Raw genomic sequence first — 15,468 nt, 5'->3', positions numbered from 1 at the left:
GAGTGTTTCCTCAGAAAATACTGTACTGTACTTGTATGTATTGTTTACTTGAGAATATAACAGAGAATAAACTGCCCAAATACCCCTAAACAAAGGAAAAGTACGTCCTTTATGAAGGCATAGAGCCTTTACTACATGAAAATGAAAATTAATGAATACACCGTGTACAGTAATTTACCTGAAAAGACAGATCTCAGAAAAATACTTTATGAGATCTTTTATACTTTTATAAAGCTGTCTATAATGAAAATTAATTAACTAAGGATTTTTTTGCCCTGCCAGTGTGTGGCTGAGTTATCCGGAGTGCCGGGTTATCGAGAGCCGAGTTTTCGAGGTTCTACTGTACTTGCAAATGAATATTTTATAATGTTCCAACATTCTATGAAAAAGAAATACAGTAGAATCTTGTTTTAATGGATTGTGGATGGATTTTTTGGAATAACAAATTTTTTTCTCCAGATCCTGCCAAATCAATGTAATTTTATCTTTTTTTTTTAGTGGATTTGTAACTCAGAATAATGGATTTTTTTTTCTCATGAAGTTCTAATGATCATACATACTTTGTTGCTTTTTGACTTATAATGTAATAGTACTGTACATAGTTTCTGTCAGCTTTGTTACAGCATCTTGTAATATATGTATTTATATAAAATAAAGGATAGAAATCTCAAAAGGCTGAATAATTTTGAGTACATGTATTTTTTATGTAGGGGTTTAAAAAAATAGAAAATTTTTGAATAATAGAATATATATATACACGTGTTATGTTTTTAAGTAAGTACTGTTTTAAAGTAGGACCGCTGCAGTACTACGGTTGGTGTTCCGCAAATGTGCGCCGAGTATTTACGTCTGTTTGTGCATGTTTAAAATGTCTCAGACAATTGAAAATCCCACTGATTGTGAAGTACGTGCTGTGATTTGTTTTTTTAATGCAAAAGATGTAAAAGCAGCTGACATTCATCAGCAGATTAGCAAGGTGTATGGAAAAAACATTATGAGCGATGCAATGGTAAGAAAATGGGTTAGAGCATTTAAAGATAGCTGCATTAATGACCATGACGAGGAGCATAGTGGGCAACCATCTTTCATTCCTGAAGACTTGGTGCAGAAAGTTGTTGCAAAAGTTTGAGAAAACAGACGCTTTACAATTTTGTCATCCAAAACAAAAAGTGTGGTAAGCTCAGTAAGGGGATTGTTTTGCTTCATGACAATGCCTGTTCGCATGTGGCTCAACAAACCTGAGATCTTATTATGTCATATGGCTGGGAACAACTTGATCACCCCCTTTGTATAGTCCTGATCTAGCGACTAGTGACCACCACTTGTTCCTTCACTTGAAAAGGCATCTAGGCAGTCAGCGCTATGATGACGATGTCTAAACACCGTGCTGCAGTGGTTAGCCAATCAGGCAGCAGGTTTTTATGAGGATGGAATTCAGAAGCTAGTTGTACAATATGAAAAGTGCCTTCATATTGGAGGAAATTATGTTGAAAGGTAGATTAAGGTACATGCTTTCGTGTAAGAATAAAATTATTTTTAAAAATTGCAGTTGTGTTTTTTTAATATCAAAATGGTACTTATTTAAAAAATTGCCTCATATATATAATATAATATATAGTCTTCTCTTTTCACTTGCCATAGTCACTGTCGTGATTTTCAGTTCTGACTTACATTCACTTTTTGAATCTTAATTGTAGACTCCAATATGCCTGAAATTTCAAATTTCACAGCAAAAATCTGCAAAGTTGATTTCATATATATATAAGGGTTGCCAATTTTTGGAGGTTGATTTCTTTACTCCAAACACCTAAAATAATTCTGAATATTTTGTTTGATAGATAATTGTATTTTTAGTGTGCAAAATTTCATATTTTACTTTAAAGCAGTTGCTGAAATATAAGCAATTGAAAAGTGCAAAATGTGCTAAAAAGATGTTTTCCTTTAAAATTAATTCTTCAAAAATTCTTCTCAAAGAATTTGAAAAACTTAACGGTTGATGCAGAATTATACCGACGGTATAATTTTTTAAAATCTAACAGCATTTCAACAGAGGCAACTACTAAGGGGTTATGTTATATATGTTAGTTCTTTATTATACTATGCATTTTGGGTGATTTTGATGTTACTTGCACCCGTTATCAAATTTTAAATTTCTTTTTATTTGTAAATTATACAGTTTTGTGGTGTCGATGTTCTATCCCCCAAGACATTTCCAACTGTCCTTGGAAACCATTAAGTTTTTCAAATTCTTTCAGAAGAATTTTTGAAGAATTAATTTAAAGTAATATAGAAACAACTGCACCATAAGAAATATATTTCTGCTACTTGTAGATGTTTTCCTTCCTTTTTCTGTCATCCAGCACTGCAGATTCTTCTACAGAAAAACTACTGGCTCTAGAAAGCTCAAATTTCAAATTTAAACCCGCTCATTATCAGTGAGGTGCTTGCAAAACTTTCTGGTCGAAAGAGCAAAGTTCACAGGGGTTTCCCATAGAGCTGTTATATCAGTTTATTTTATGATTATAAGGATAAAATGGCATTGAAATGAATGACTTATTGTAAAATGTCCCAAATATATTCAGAAAAACAAAAGCTCAAATTTATGCAACTTAAAACTTTTATAATTTTACGAAATGGTTATTAAAAGTGTTTAGCCCATGGCCATCATTCAGCACCAACCAATCTGTACAGTACATCAGCATCTTAGTTTTTGATGTAATAACACAATTGATATAAAAAATAAAATCTGAGATATAAAAAAAAGTTTCACCAAGTAAAAAATTATGACAATTTAGATGGCAGTCAAATTTTTTTGTTAGTTATTCTTTGGTAAAGATAAACTTGGTACTTTGAAGCAAAATATAGAAAACAATAATACAAATAAAATTCTTGTGGTTATGCTTCAAAGTGCCAAGCTTCTCTTTATCAGAGAAAAGTGCCCAAGAAAAATAATGTTGGCTATCATCTACATTGTCATAATTTTTTACTTTTTGCAAGTTTTTATATCTCGGATGTTTTTACTTGGTGGAGGGAGAGACTGTCTTCGTGTGTCATATCTTGAGAGGGGTTGGATTTAATGATGTTATTCATTATTAGCATTTACGATTTTTTTACAAAACTCATCATGACTTTCAAAATTAAACTTTCTGCCATTTGATAAAATATATAAAATTTTTCATAACAGAATCTCATAAAACACAATTCACAATTCTATTTTTAATTACAATATAATAAATAAAATGAGATTTTATTTAAAAAATACCTTTAACAGCAGAGAAAATTATGCAACTTATTGCTGGATTTTTTGATAAAATAATCTATAAACAACTAATTTAGTCAAAAGAAATGTACAGTTTAAAGTTGAGAAAAGATTTTTAAAAATTATTTTTGTTATCCCAACATATTTTAGTTGGAGTTTTTTTTATAATTTTAGTATCTCTCTTGTATAAGGAAAGACAAACATGTACTGTACAATAGCTCTTTTCATGACAACCAAGTTAGTTATTATTATTATTATATATTGTATCTCTGAGAAATAGTTGCAGACATGTAGAATGTGTTAGTGAAGGTTAAAACAAAAGAATTTTTCATGTTTATGAAATACTTTGACATTTATTCCAAATGATTTTATTCAAAAGATTTAACATGATCTAATTAAGACATATCATGACATTTCGTAAATGGTTATTAATTTTGTAATATCTGTTCCCAGTAATGAAGTTTCATTCTTTGTTTCATTACAGAAAGAAACATTTTAAAATTGTTTGCTGAGTATATCTATTTTGATGTAGAAGACAACCAGTATCAACTGATAGTTCCAAAGAATAATAAATGTAGTAGGTGAATAATTATTTTCCTACATATTGCTTAATTTTCATTTCTGCAATACAATTTTTTATTAATAAAACTTTTATCTAGAAGAATTTTTTCAGCTATGTATATCTTTGACATGGTTTAGACATTTCCATATCAATGAAGTGTTTCAATGTTTTTTTTCATATCAGTATTGAAAAATGTTACACAAACTTTGAATTTAGCATTTTATTTAATTCTGAGTAGTTAGTTATCTTGGTTTATATTAATGATATGTAAACTTTTTATCATTATCATGGTCATATTGTCTTATCTTTTCAAATGCATTATAAAATAATTTTAATATAATTGAGTAAATATGTATAGTAGATATTCTGTTTGTTGCAGTAAATATGTGGTCGGATTCAAGATTGATTAGCATATACACCTTACAAAATAAACCAAAAATTATACAGATTTTTCTGAGGATATTGATAAATGACTGTATTTTCTACTTAAGCTACATCAAGAAGTTAGCGATGTGCAAAAACTTGATGTAATTATGGGTTGAAAATACGTTAAATATCACACATACTGTTCATTTAAGTTTATAAAGTTTAAGACTTAGAATTTCCATAAAATATGTGTTAGCAATATAATTTTAATCAATATAAAGAAATAACAATAAACTTTTTAATACCTTTATTTTTTTTATTTACATGAGTTTTTTGAGACATTGTAATTCTAATAAAAACACAGTTCCTTCTGTCACATACAAATTGCCAAATGCAAATGTTGAACTGGTAAAATATCTGTACAGTAAGGATGAGTTGTAGGTTTGAGTCCTGCTCTGGGCTGATTTTTTTTCTTCGTAATAATCTAAATTAAATTTTTCTATTTCTGATTATTAAATTTATCTAGAGATGATAGCTTAATTGCCTCCTCCTAGACAAATTACTCAATATTTAATTAAATTAGCTTTAAGTAGCCCAATAAAGAAATCCAGGTGTTTGTTCAATTTTTGATTTAATTATTGGGTTGTTGTATATATCATACATTCTATTGGACATATTAATCCATGATTAAGGAAATACATCCATGATTAAGGAAATAACCATGATTAAGGATTAATCCATGATTAAGGAAAAACAATATTAAATAACTAGAAGACCCCGCCACACGTTGTTGTGGCTCAAAATGTATCTATTATAAATGTATAACACTTCCCCCGTGGGGGGAAATTTTTCGAAAAATTTCTTCTTAGTGTACATTCTGTTGACGTACCCTATTAAAACGCAATCAAAAACGCAAAAAACCGCATCTAAAATAGTATAAATAGAAGCAGAGTTCTTTACGGTAAGCCTTAATCCTAACCATCTCCCTTCAGTGGGGGGAATTTCGACACGTATATTATATAAAAACACGTGCGTATTCGAATGCAGCGTTGTGTCAAAATTTCAAAGGAATCGGTAGGAACAAACGAACATTACATTTTTATTTATATAGATAGATAGAAGATGATCTGCTTTAGTTCATTTTCACAGAAAAGCATAATGCCTCACAGAAAAGCAAACTTAGGGCGTCATACTCGTAGCGCCATCTGTTGGACATAAAAGCCTTAACCTAGATTATATATTTTAATTTATATGAATGTTTAACGGAATAATATACATCCTATGTCCACCCTGAGGTTCCATTCTAAATATTGGTGAAAGAATTTTTGAAATCGGATGAGTAGTTTCGGAGATTACCTGCTACATCCAAACTTACATACATACAAACATTACCTCTTTATAATATTAGTATAGATAAAGAATTTTCTTAAATATGAAGTTTTTTTTTTTTTGTAAATTACAAAAACCAGATAAGCATTAAAACCCAGACTTTCAGAATTTATAGTATTTCAATTCTAACTATTATTGCAAAATACCTTTCACTTTTTCTAGCAAGTTGTTTAATTAAATTAAACAACGAATGTTTTCAGCTATCTCAAATAGCCTTCTTCATGTTTAGCATAATTTGGAACATCAGTTATAACATAAGATTTAAAACTTTGAGCTTTGTTTGCATTTTTATGACATCACGATATTACAAAATTTGAAATTCTTAAACTTATACAATTTAAATAAAATAAACTAAATACAGAAAAAAACATCAAATCAGATTATAATTATACATTAAACTTAACAAACCTAGTGAAAATCAAAAATAAATGTCAAATAAACATCAAATGGAATTACAAGTATATGTTAAATTTAACAAATTTAGTGAATAATTAATGCAGATATATGAAGAATTAAGCAGAAATAAATAACTAGATAATGTATAAAGACACATTTATAAAAATACAGAGATAAATTTGTAAAATTGTAAGTTCACATGACATTCTTAAAAGAATGCTATATGAGATAGTTGAAAACATTAGTTCCTTTAATTTAATTAAAAAACTTGCTAGAAACAGTGAGAAAGGTGTTTTGCAATAATATATAGAAGTTCTAGCCTCTGCACATAGAATTTTAATTCTAACAAAACAAATATGTGAGATAATGTATTTTAAATACATTTTTCATTGTCTGGAGATGACATGCAATGTTGAAAATATTTGCATATTTGTTTTTCACAATTAAAACTACTATTATGCCAGATGACAGTGTTTTCTTAATGTGTACATGGTTTTGGTGTTGAGTGTGTAATATTGTTTTGTAAAAATAATTAAATATAAAAATTTATTTAATGGAAACTTTATCGTCCTTGAATTATGATTATTAATAATCATATTTCAAGAATGACAAAAAGGTGATAAACTGGGTAATGAAGGAACTATGATTATTAATAAATATTTGCTCAAGATCATTTATTAGATTATTTGTTTCAGAAAAGGTTAAATAACAATATTTTTAAATATCTGAGTTTTTAAATGCTCTTTTCATTCTATTTTGCATTTCATTTTGTTTCTTTCCTGTCTCTTTCTTTCCCAACTAAAATGAGATTACTTGACCAAATAGTTTGGCATTGAGGAAGTATTGAATACTGAATATTTCCAAATGCCAAATATTTGATCAAACACCTACTATGTACAATCAATAAAAGAAACAACTCAGCTACTGTTTTATTCTTGATATATGTGTATAGATAATTGAAATAAAATTTTATTAAATTTTATAGAATTAATTTGTTTTTGAAATAATAGGTTTTTTAAGTTTTCTTTGATAAAATGTTTGATAAAATGTAAATACAGTTCATAGGTTTTGATTTGCTAAATAGATGTTGATGTAAGTTTTAGTTTTTGTTAGTCTAATAAAAATTATAATAAGAACATAAGTAATGTTTTTTAATTTGTTTTTATAGATGTTTTTCTTCACTAAGATAAACTGTGAATGATCTGCAAGGCAGTCATCGTGAGAGTGAAGGATAAACCTGCAAACTAAATTATTGATTTATTGGACTGATTATTATATAAATGGTTAGATGGGGCCTGAATAGGCTTCTATCATTCAATATATTTATTATATTAATAAGCCACTAATATTTAAAAAAATAAAAATAATCTTTAAATTTCACTCGATATTCTAGTCTAAACTCTTTTTAATCAAGAGTTATTTGAAATCTCAAGGTTTACAAATAAATTGAAGGTAAAGGTAGATGAATTAGATCAAAATTGCAAAAACAATTATAAAATATCACCATAACAGACTTTTAAACTGATGTCAAAGAAAAAAAGACTTATATGTTTCATTTCTTACTTTTTTTTTCCTAAATTAAAAAATGGTTCTAAATTTTCTTGTGAAAAAATTATCATTTCAGTTTTCTAAACAGTAATTCTGAATCATTCTGAAAATGCTGGATGCATTGAATTACCATCTCTGCATTTAGGGATATATTTACGGTATAAAATGTGAAATTATTACAGAGAAGTATAGAACACTTGTAGCATTACTATGTGCCACTTACCATAACTCCAGCAGGTTACAGTTAAAAAGATGTTGGATAAAGAACTGAATGATAATGAAAAGTATTATGTATTTAAGGAAAACAGATCAGAGCACATGGTTTCAGTAATTGTTATGAAACACAAAAGCTGTTATCTGCATTACAAAAATGGGGCATGCTATTGCTGCAGTTAGTTTTGAATAATTTTTTCCTAATTATGGATAGAATGATAGGACCAGTTTGGCTTCCATCTCATTTCCTTTTGGACTTCTTGTGAGGATATTAAGGAACTGGTTTATTAAACACCTATTTAGATATTTAAACATTAAAAGGCTGTGTAATAAATACAGTTAGAACTGTCACTTAAGACATGTTACATAATACCTAGACAGATTGAAAATCATCATGATATTTGGGATTAATGAATGGTGCACATATCAAGATTTTTTAAAAATGAGAAATCTTTGAGTTTTCTCATTAATTCTTATTATTGTTAACTTTCTTTAATCTTACTTATTAGTCTTAAAATTATTTGTTTTCATTTAATTTCCACTGATTTTTAAATTACCTTCTTTTTTGTATAAAATCAAAAACTTACATTTTGGTAACATCACTATAAAAATAAATGATATAGATTATAATCCTTGTACTGTACAAAATATGTGTTGGATTACTAATGTGATTTTCATATTTTATACTACAACTGCAATATTAACAGATTTTATTAAACAATATAGAATAAGAAGTTAACAAAAATATACCTAAATTTATCATATTTCTTCAAAAGATTTTTAGGCTTTGTATATTAGCTTTATGTAGAAACTGTATCAAACTATTGTGATATAGTTTTAATATTTTACTGTTAATTAACCACCTGAGAACAATTTTTGTCTTGGCCTTTTTCATATTTAATTACTTTATTTCAATCCAATTTACCACTGTCTGATTCACTTGCCTTTACCTTTAATATTACTAAATAAATCAATAATAAACTTGTGATTTTATTTTAATTTCTCACGTTTAATCTCTAGCAGGGTATCATATACTTAGGCAATTTTTCAGTGATAAAAAAGTTTGTCATATAGTAATAATTATATAAATTTTCATTGTCACTTATTTTCTTAGTGCATTAGCAATAAAATAATGCAGTTTGAGAGGATCTTAAAGTACCATGTGTATATCTAAAATATATTGTGTTACATAGTAATTAAAAAATTTTGTGAAACTGCTAAGAAATTTCTTAATTTATCACTGGAGCATACTTTCAAATTTCTCCATATCAACAGTGAAAAAAGGTATGTTATGTTATTTCAAGACAATGAATAACAAAAGTCTTCATGGTTAAGTTAGCAAAATTTGACACTATTAATCATTATTTGATTATTTAAGATAAAACATCTTAAGCTAAGCCTAAAGCATTTTTTAAACAAAGATAGTCTTGGAGATGTGGGTATCCGTAATATAACACAGTTCTTCTATAACATGGTTTTGTTCTAACACAGTTTGAGAATTTGGGAAATCCTCCATACAAAATTTCATAACTTTTAAGTGCAAACTCCTTTATTTGATATTTTTTATTCAAGTAAGCAAGCGTGTTACCTCAAATTTGCCCACGTATTTTAGAATATCAAAATTTTCAATTTCTTTTGTGCCTTTTGTCAGGTTTAATGAAAACTAATAGTTAAAATTTTTTTTTTCTTTCTTTCTTGTCCTAGCTTTCCTATCAAGCAGGTGGTGGTGTTGCTTTCCTATCAAGCAGGTGGTGGTGTTGATTTTAGTTTCTAAGACTGTCATCGTATTTTGTTTTTATAGATTAATCTTTGTATTTAGTAAAGTTTATTTAAACATTTTTAGGTATGTGTTATTAATCTATTAATCTTTTTTTAACTGTAGGTAAATAATCATTTGTAAAAATGATGAACAAAATACAGTGGTATCTCGGTACTCAAACTGTTTCCAAATTGAACAATTTGGTACACACAATTTGGGGGAAAAATCCCTTTGTACTTGATTGAACAAACATGACCCACCCCCTAGAACATATTTTCAATTAATAACATATTTTTATTTTGCCATACATAAAAAAATTTTATGAAAAAAAAAACAAAGTGTTGTCAGTATTTCTGATAGAGATCAGCAAAAAAGCTCAGATGATATTTTGTAAAATGAAAATGTCCTAATTTAACTAAAATTAATATTAATGTGTAATACAATACTTTTAATTGTGATTGTTAGTTAAATTATTGACTGCTTTAATTAATTAATTAATTAATAAACATATTTCTGTTAGTAATGGAAAAGGATAGTATACTTTTGCTAACTTTTGAAACCTAATCCCATGTTTTGTATTAGTCCTTTGATTTGTATAGCATGGGTTTGCATAACACTGCACTTTTTCAGAACATAACTATCATGTTATATTAGGGTTACCTGTATTTGTTTGTGAGCCATCCAATAAATGGCGTTATAAATACAGTAGAGCATTGATTATCCGACCCCCGATTAACCGTCACCTCGGTTAACCGACCGTGTTCTAGTCGGCAAATTCAAATGTCCACTAGTGATGTGGCACTACAATATTTGGCTATGTCTTGGCTACTTTGATATTATTTTTGTTAAATTTTTGCGTGTTTTAGCTGGCTACACTGGCTCGACCATGAAAGGGAGGCCAGTATTTAAACGAAGCTTAATTTTTTAATTATGAGTGGTTGTGTTAAGATTAATCATATTCGTTTTGTAAATCGCACTTAAGTTAAGCGTCATCTGTTCATTTTTTATGTCCGGTCACTGAAAGACCGCTATGGATCGAGTGTCAGTTGTATATACAAAAGGTAAATTGTTTACAAACTGAGTCTTTGTCTATTCTCTGATAAATGTACACTTTTATTTCGTCAATTGTTCATGATAGCAGATGTCTTGTGTGTAAGATCCAAGTCGGATATGCACAAGCTAATAAATGTTCTTGTTAACCGCTTCCTCTCAGATCAATTTTTAATTACATTATAATTAAACATAAAAAATACTTAAAACTGAAAAAAAAGAAAGAAATGTGTTATTTTTGAAGAAAAAGCTTCAAACTTTATTTTCTATTGTCTCAGCCTCTCTGCGAAATTTGACACTGATGAGTCATTGTGTTTACAGCTGGATGACCTTGAGAACAGCTGGTGTTGGATTTCCCGGGACATTCTCAAAACTTACAGGAGGCGAAGGGTTTATAGTAGTGTGAATACTAGCTGGCTGTATATTTTTAAATATTTTTCAGTGTACAGTACAGTACTGTATTTATTTTGTGCAAAATAAAGAAATAATTTTTAACGATGCAATAGCGACAATTATTATTTAAAAAAAATTTTGATAGGCTTAACATGGAGGAAAATTCAACGTGAAGTAGGTTAATAGCGATATACTAATATACTACACTAATAATGGATTTTTTCATACTTTTTGGTTATCCGACTGACCCTAGTCCCCAATTGGGTCGGATAATCGATGCTCTACTGTATACATCATTGACAAGAAGAACCAAATGAGTTTGTTGGTACTTTTTATTTTTTATTTCTGTCTGACACATAAGCAAGATGATGATTCTCTCACTACATTGTCATGTCAAGATGACTTCTTGATACAATAAAAATTTATTGTAGTCATTTGTTTAATGTTACAATAATACCCCAAGTTACAGTATATAAGTAATGTGGACTGTAGATCTTTACATAACTAATTTTATGTAAGTCAAATTTGTATCCTATACTCTAATTTTAAAGATCATTTTGTGGATCCAATGTAAACGAGGTCCCTATGAAACCTGTTGTCCCTAATGAGACAACAGGTTTGAACCAGAACAGACTCCTTGGTGTATATAGTATTCCCATTAGGGACAACAGGTTTGATAGGGACCTCGTTTACATTAGATCCACAAAATGCTCCTTAGAACTCAGAGTACAGGAATACATAGCGGACATATGTCATCAGAGAAGTACTTCTGCCTTTGCTGCATATGCCACTGACCCAGATATTATGGCAGCCTTCCACCAGGCAAAACTTGTACACATTACGTCATACAACAAACACTTTAAGTGGCTTGAGGCCATTCAAATTTACAAATCATCCCTCAATGACAACTGCATCAATTTTAAGCATGAGTTGGTTCTGTCGCTAGCCTGGCAGGCATTGATGGACTCCAAATGTTAAGGTCACAATATGTTAACTAGATGAACACACATGCGTCTCACGTAACACCTAACTGTTTCTTGAATTTCCTTTAACTGTTTGCTCTGTCCCATCAGTAATTCAGTTTCACACCTGAGGAAGAACTCACAGCAGTTTGAATACGTTTGTGGTGATCTTTATCCTTTGTTTTTATATCACACTGGTTATAGGTTCTTAGAGTGCAGTATTTAACACATCCTGGTGTTTTGCAGTGTAGTGTAATGTTTTAAATATAATTAATATTCACAACTGCTTTTTGATTTTATCAAAATTATGTTTTTAGTGAAGCTTTTTGGAAGATGAATAAGCATTAAAAACCACTGTCTTTTGGTGTTTTAGTACTTTAATTCTTACAAAATAGATATGCAAGTACTTTCAACATTGCTTTACTGTCATCTTCAGGTAATGAAAAATGTATTATAATTAGAATCAAAGTACTACAGTGCCAAAAGATGATGGTTTTTAATTCTTATATGATTTTGGCATTGAGTGTGTGATTATTATTCTGGAAAGATGAATGTTTAATTTTAACTTTCAAGTCACCAATAATCCAAATACACGATGAAAATTAAACATTAAAGATCACTAATAAAACGTAATATATTGTTTAATAATTTTTTATGGAAATTGATGGGATATGTGAGAAGTGTGGGATTTTTCAATCATATATGTTTACCTTTTTCTGTCTCCTTGGTCATCTTCCATTTTTGGAATATCATTTCTCCCCCACTTATTTTATCTGCCTGATCTAACAACATAGTTTTGGTATTTTTGCATTTGGTACTTTGCTTCTGTTTAAATATAACAAATATTATCAACTTTTAAGATTTTTAATTAACAGCCTATGGCCTACTTGTTGAGCAATACTCATATCAAGCATACAATGCCATAATGTTGTAAATGTCAAAAAACAAACTTTTCAGAGAGGTAAAAAACACTATTTCTGGTGAATGAATTCATATTAATTTTACAATAAAATGATAAAAACTCACTAGGTTACATATTTTCTGGAATATCAAAATTATGTAAATATAAGCTGTATCATTTTAAGTGCCAAAAGTCACGTGACTTGTATGTTGATGCTTTAAATGTTATGGTTTCACATAAATTTGACCTGAAAATACAGCCACTATTGCCACAATATTTTTTTGCAGCAGAAAACATTTGTTTAGAATTCAGTTCTTCAATAAAAGAAATTTAGAGAAAAATGGCATTTGCAACATTATGGCATTACACACTTCATATAGTGCAGATTATTTCTTCTGTTCTATTTATTATAGTTTTTTTATTTTGTTGTTTATTTTATTTATGAGGTCTGTTCAAAAAGTAACCAAACTTTATTTTTTTTAATTTTTATTCAAGTTACAGATTATTGGTTTTGTCCCCTTCAAAGTACTTTTTTCCCCTATTCATACACTTATCCCAGCAGTGTTTGCACTTTGCAAAGCAGTCTGGTAAGTTTCTTTTGGAATTTCCTTCAATGCTTGTGACAAATTTATTTTAATGTTTATCAATTGTGTCAATACAGCATCCTTTCAGCACTGATTCTAATTTTGGAAACGAGAAAATCGCAAGAGGCCAGGTCTTGTGAGTAATGGAGGCTGGGCAAGGATGTTTGATTTTTGGCACAAAACTGTTAAATTGACAAGGCTGAGAGTGAGCAAATGCATTGTTATGGTGAAGGAACCATGAGTTGTTTTGCCTCAATTATTGTCTCTTTTTGCAAATTTTTTCATGCAACCATTTCAAAATACTTCCATAGTACTGACAGTTGACTGTTTGACTTTGAGGCAAAAATTCAAAGTGAGATTTAGACTTTTTTTTTTAGGGTGGAGATCCCTTGCCACCCCACTGAAGGTTGAACTTTTGTCTTGTTGTAACTGTAAACCCAACTGTTGTCAGCTATTAGATTCTTTATATGAATGTTTTATCATCGTTGACTTGTTGAAGGAGTTCCAGGCAAACGTCCATTCTATTTTCCTTCCGCAGTTCAGTCATCAGATAAGGAACAAGTTTTTCTGCAACTTGATTCATGTTCAATTTTCTGTTAAAATGTCATGACACAACCCTATTGAGATCCCAACCTCTTCTGCAAGTTTTCTGACAGTCAGGTGACAATTTTCTTGCACCAGATCCTTGATTTTCTGAATGTGAGTGTCATCAGTTGAGGTTGAAGGCTTTCCTGGTCAAGCGTCATCTTCAACTGATTGACAACAACCTTTTTAATCAGGTAAACCATTCATAATACTGTTTATGACTGAGAGCATTGATTCAGAAGTTAAATGTTTTCATAAAAGTTTTCTCCAGGTTCACACAGAACTTCACTTTGCACTGCTGCTCCCATAAATCACACATTACAAAAATTGCCACAAACACTGAAACACCATTCACACAATAACGCAGGAACGAAATGAGATATCAACAATCCGAAAAAAGCAGCTTACTTGATAGGTTACCACAAATGTAGTGTCGACAACCTTGTGACATTAGGACACTTTGTTTCTGCTCAATGAAAAAGTTTGATTATTTTTTGAACAGACCCCATATATCATGCTTGTAATTTTTCCATTTATATATTGTTTTTTTATTATGAGTTTTAATTAAACTATTTTAACAAAATGTACTGTACAATCTTTAAACAGCAAGTATACATTTCTTCTTACTTCACTAAATGATTTTACTGATATATTAATCCTTATTGAAAATTGGAAAAATAAAGCTGTAACTTCTGTGAACCTATAAACTGGTTTATAGGTTTAGTGTTTTTAATTTTAATACTTATTTACATATTACTGAAATTCTACTTAATTACTCCTCCTATTGATGATAAAGGAATACAATAAATTGCACATTTTAAAACTATATTGTTATTTATTCTTTCTGGTTTTATTCTCTTAATTTCTAGGTGTTCAAACCATTTCTTAAATACTTATTACTTTCTTTTTTATTTTCTTGATTTTGCATATAGTATTGTTGCAGTGTTTTGCAACAATACTATATGCAAAATCAAGTCTGTAAATAATCTTATATTAATCAACTGTGTCACTTCCTATATGGTTAAAGTAAGTTGGAAAGTTGTTTCTTCTTTGTTCTTTTGATCCTGTGAGGTGGGGATCGGTTTGTCAGGCCGAGTGGAGGAGGATGAGAGGGGTCGTCGGTAAGCGTCGGCGATATCTGAATAAAAGACACCATTAACAGATCAGTTCGTAATCACGTAATAACGTAATCAGTTCGTGATTTGTAAAGAAAAAGTTAATTTCCATAGATGAGATTTCTTCTCAAGAAATAACGCTGAGAGAAGCAGCTGTAGCTAATTCGAAAAGTGGAGGGCAAGGCTATACACGCTGTCACTGCAAAAAAGTGTTCCACGAATAAATGCAGTTGTAAAAGCAAGGGACTCTTGTGCAATTCAAAGTGCCATAACGGTTTAAGTTGTTGCAATAAATAAGATTGTATAACGTTAATTACATAATTTATGTGTAAGCTTATTATTGTATTATTTTCTTTAATGATTTAGAATGTACTGTTTGTTTTAGG

At 29.5% G+C, this 15,468-nt stretch overlaps 1 protein-coding gene across 18 annotated transcripts in view; it reads left to right on the top strand.

Annotated features, from left to right (window-relative positions):
• The window catches only part of LOC111621974 (RNA-binding protein 39-like), a 148,204-nt gene that overhangs the window by 38,312 nt on the left and 94,424 nt on the right, over nucleotides 1–15,468 (top strand). For 7 of the 18 annotated variants that reach the window (XM_023364237.1, XM_023364238.1, XM_023364235.1 and 4 more), the window contains 2 exons: nucleotides 3,744–3,840; nucleotides 7,141–7,255. The exons of 2 other annotated variants lie outside the window; for them this stretch is intronic. In XM_023364237.1, coding sequence (XP_023220005.1) covers nucleotides 7,253–7,255 — 3 coding nt within the window. In that variant the 5' untranslated portion in view covers nucleotides 3,744–3,840; nucleotides 7,141–7,252. The remainder of the gene's footprint in view (nucleotides 1–3,743; nucleotides 3,841–7,140; nucleotides 7,256–15,468) is intronic. 9 more of the 18 variants (XM_023364243.1, XM_023364249.1, XM_023364247.1 and 6 more) reach the window with 4 other exon arrangements.

The sequence above is a fragment of the Centruroides sculpturatus genome, unplaced genomic scaffold (assembly GCF_000671375.1).
Source record: "Centruroides sculpturatus isolate CEXI.00-Female unplaced genomic scaffold, Cexi_2.0 scaffold82, whole genome shotgun sequence".
Classification (NCBI taxonomy): domain Eukaryota; kingdom Metazoa; phylum Arthropoda; class Arachnida; order Scorpiones; family Buthidae; genus Centruroides; species Centruroides sculpturatus.
Note: the sequence above shows the minus strand (reverse complement) of the source record. Positions and strands in the feature narration are given on the sequence as shown.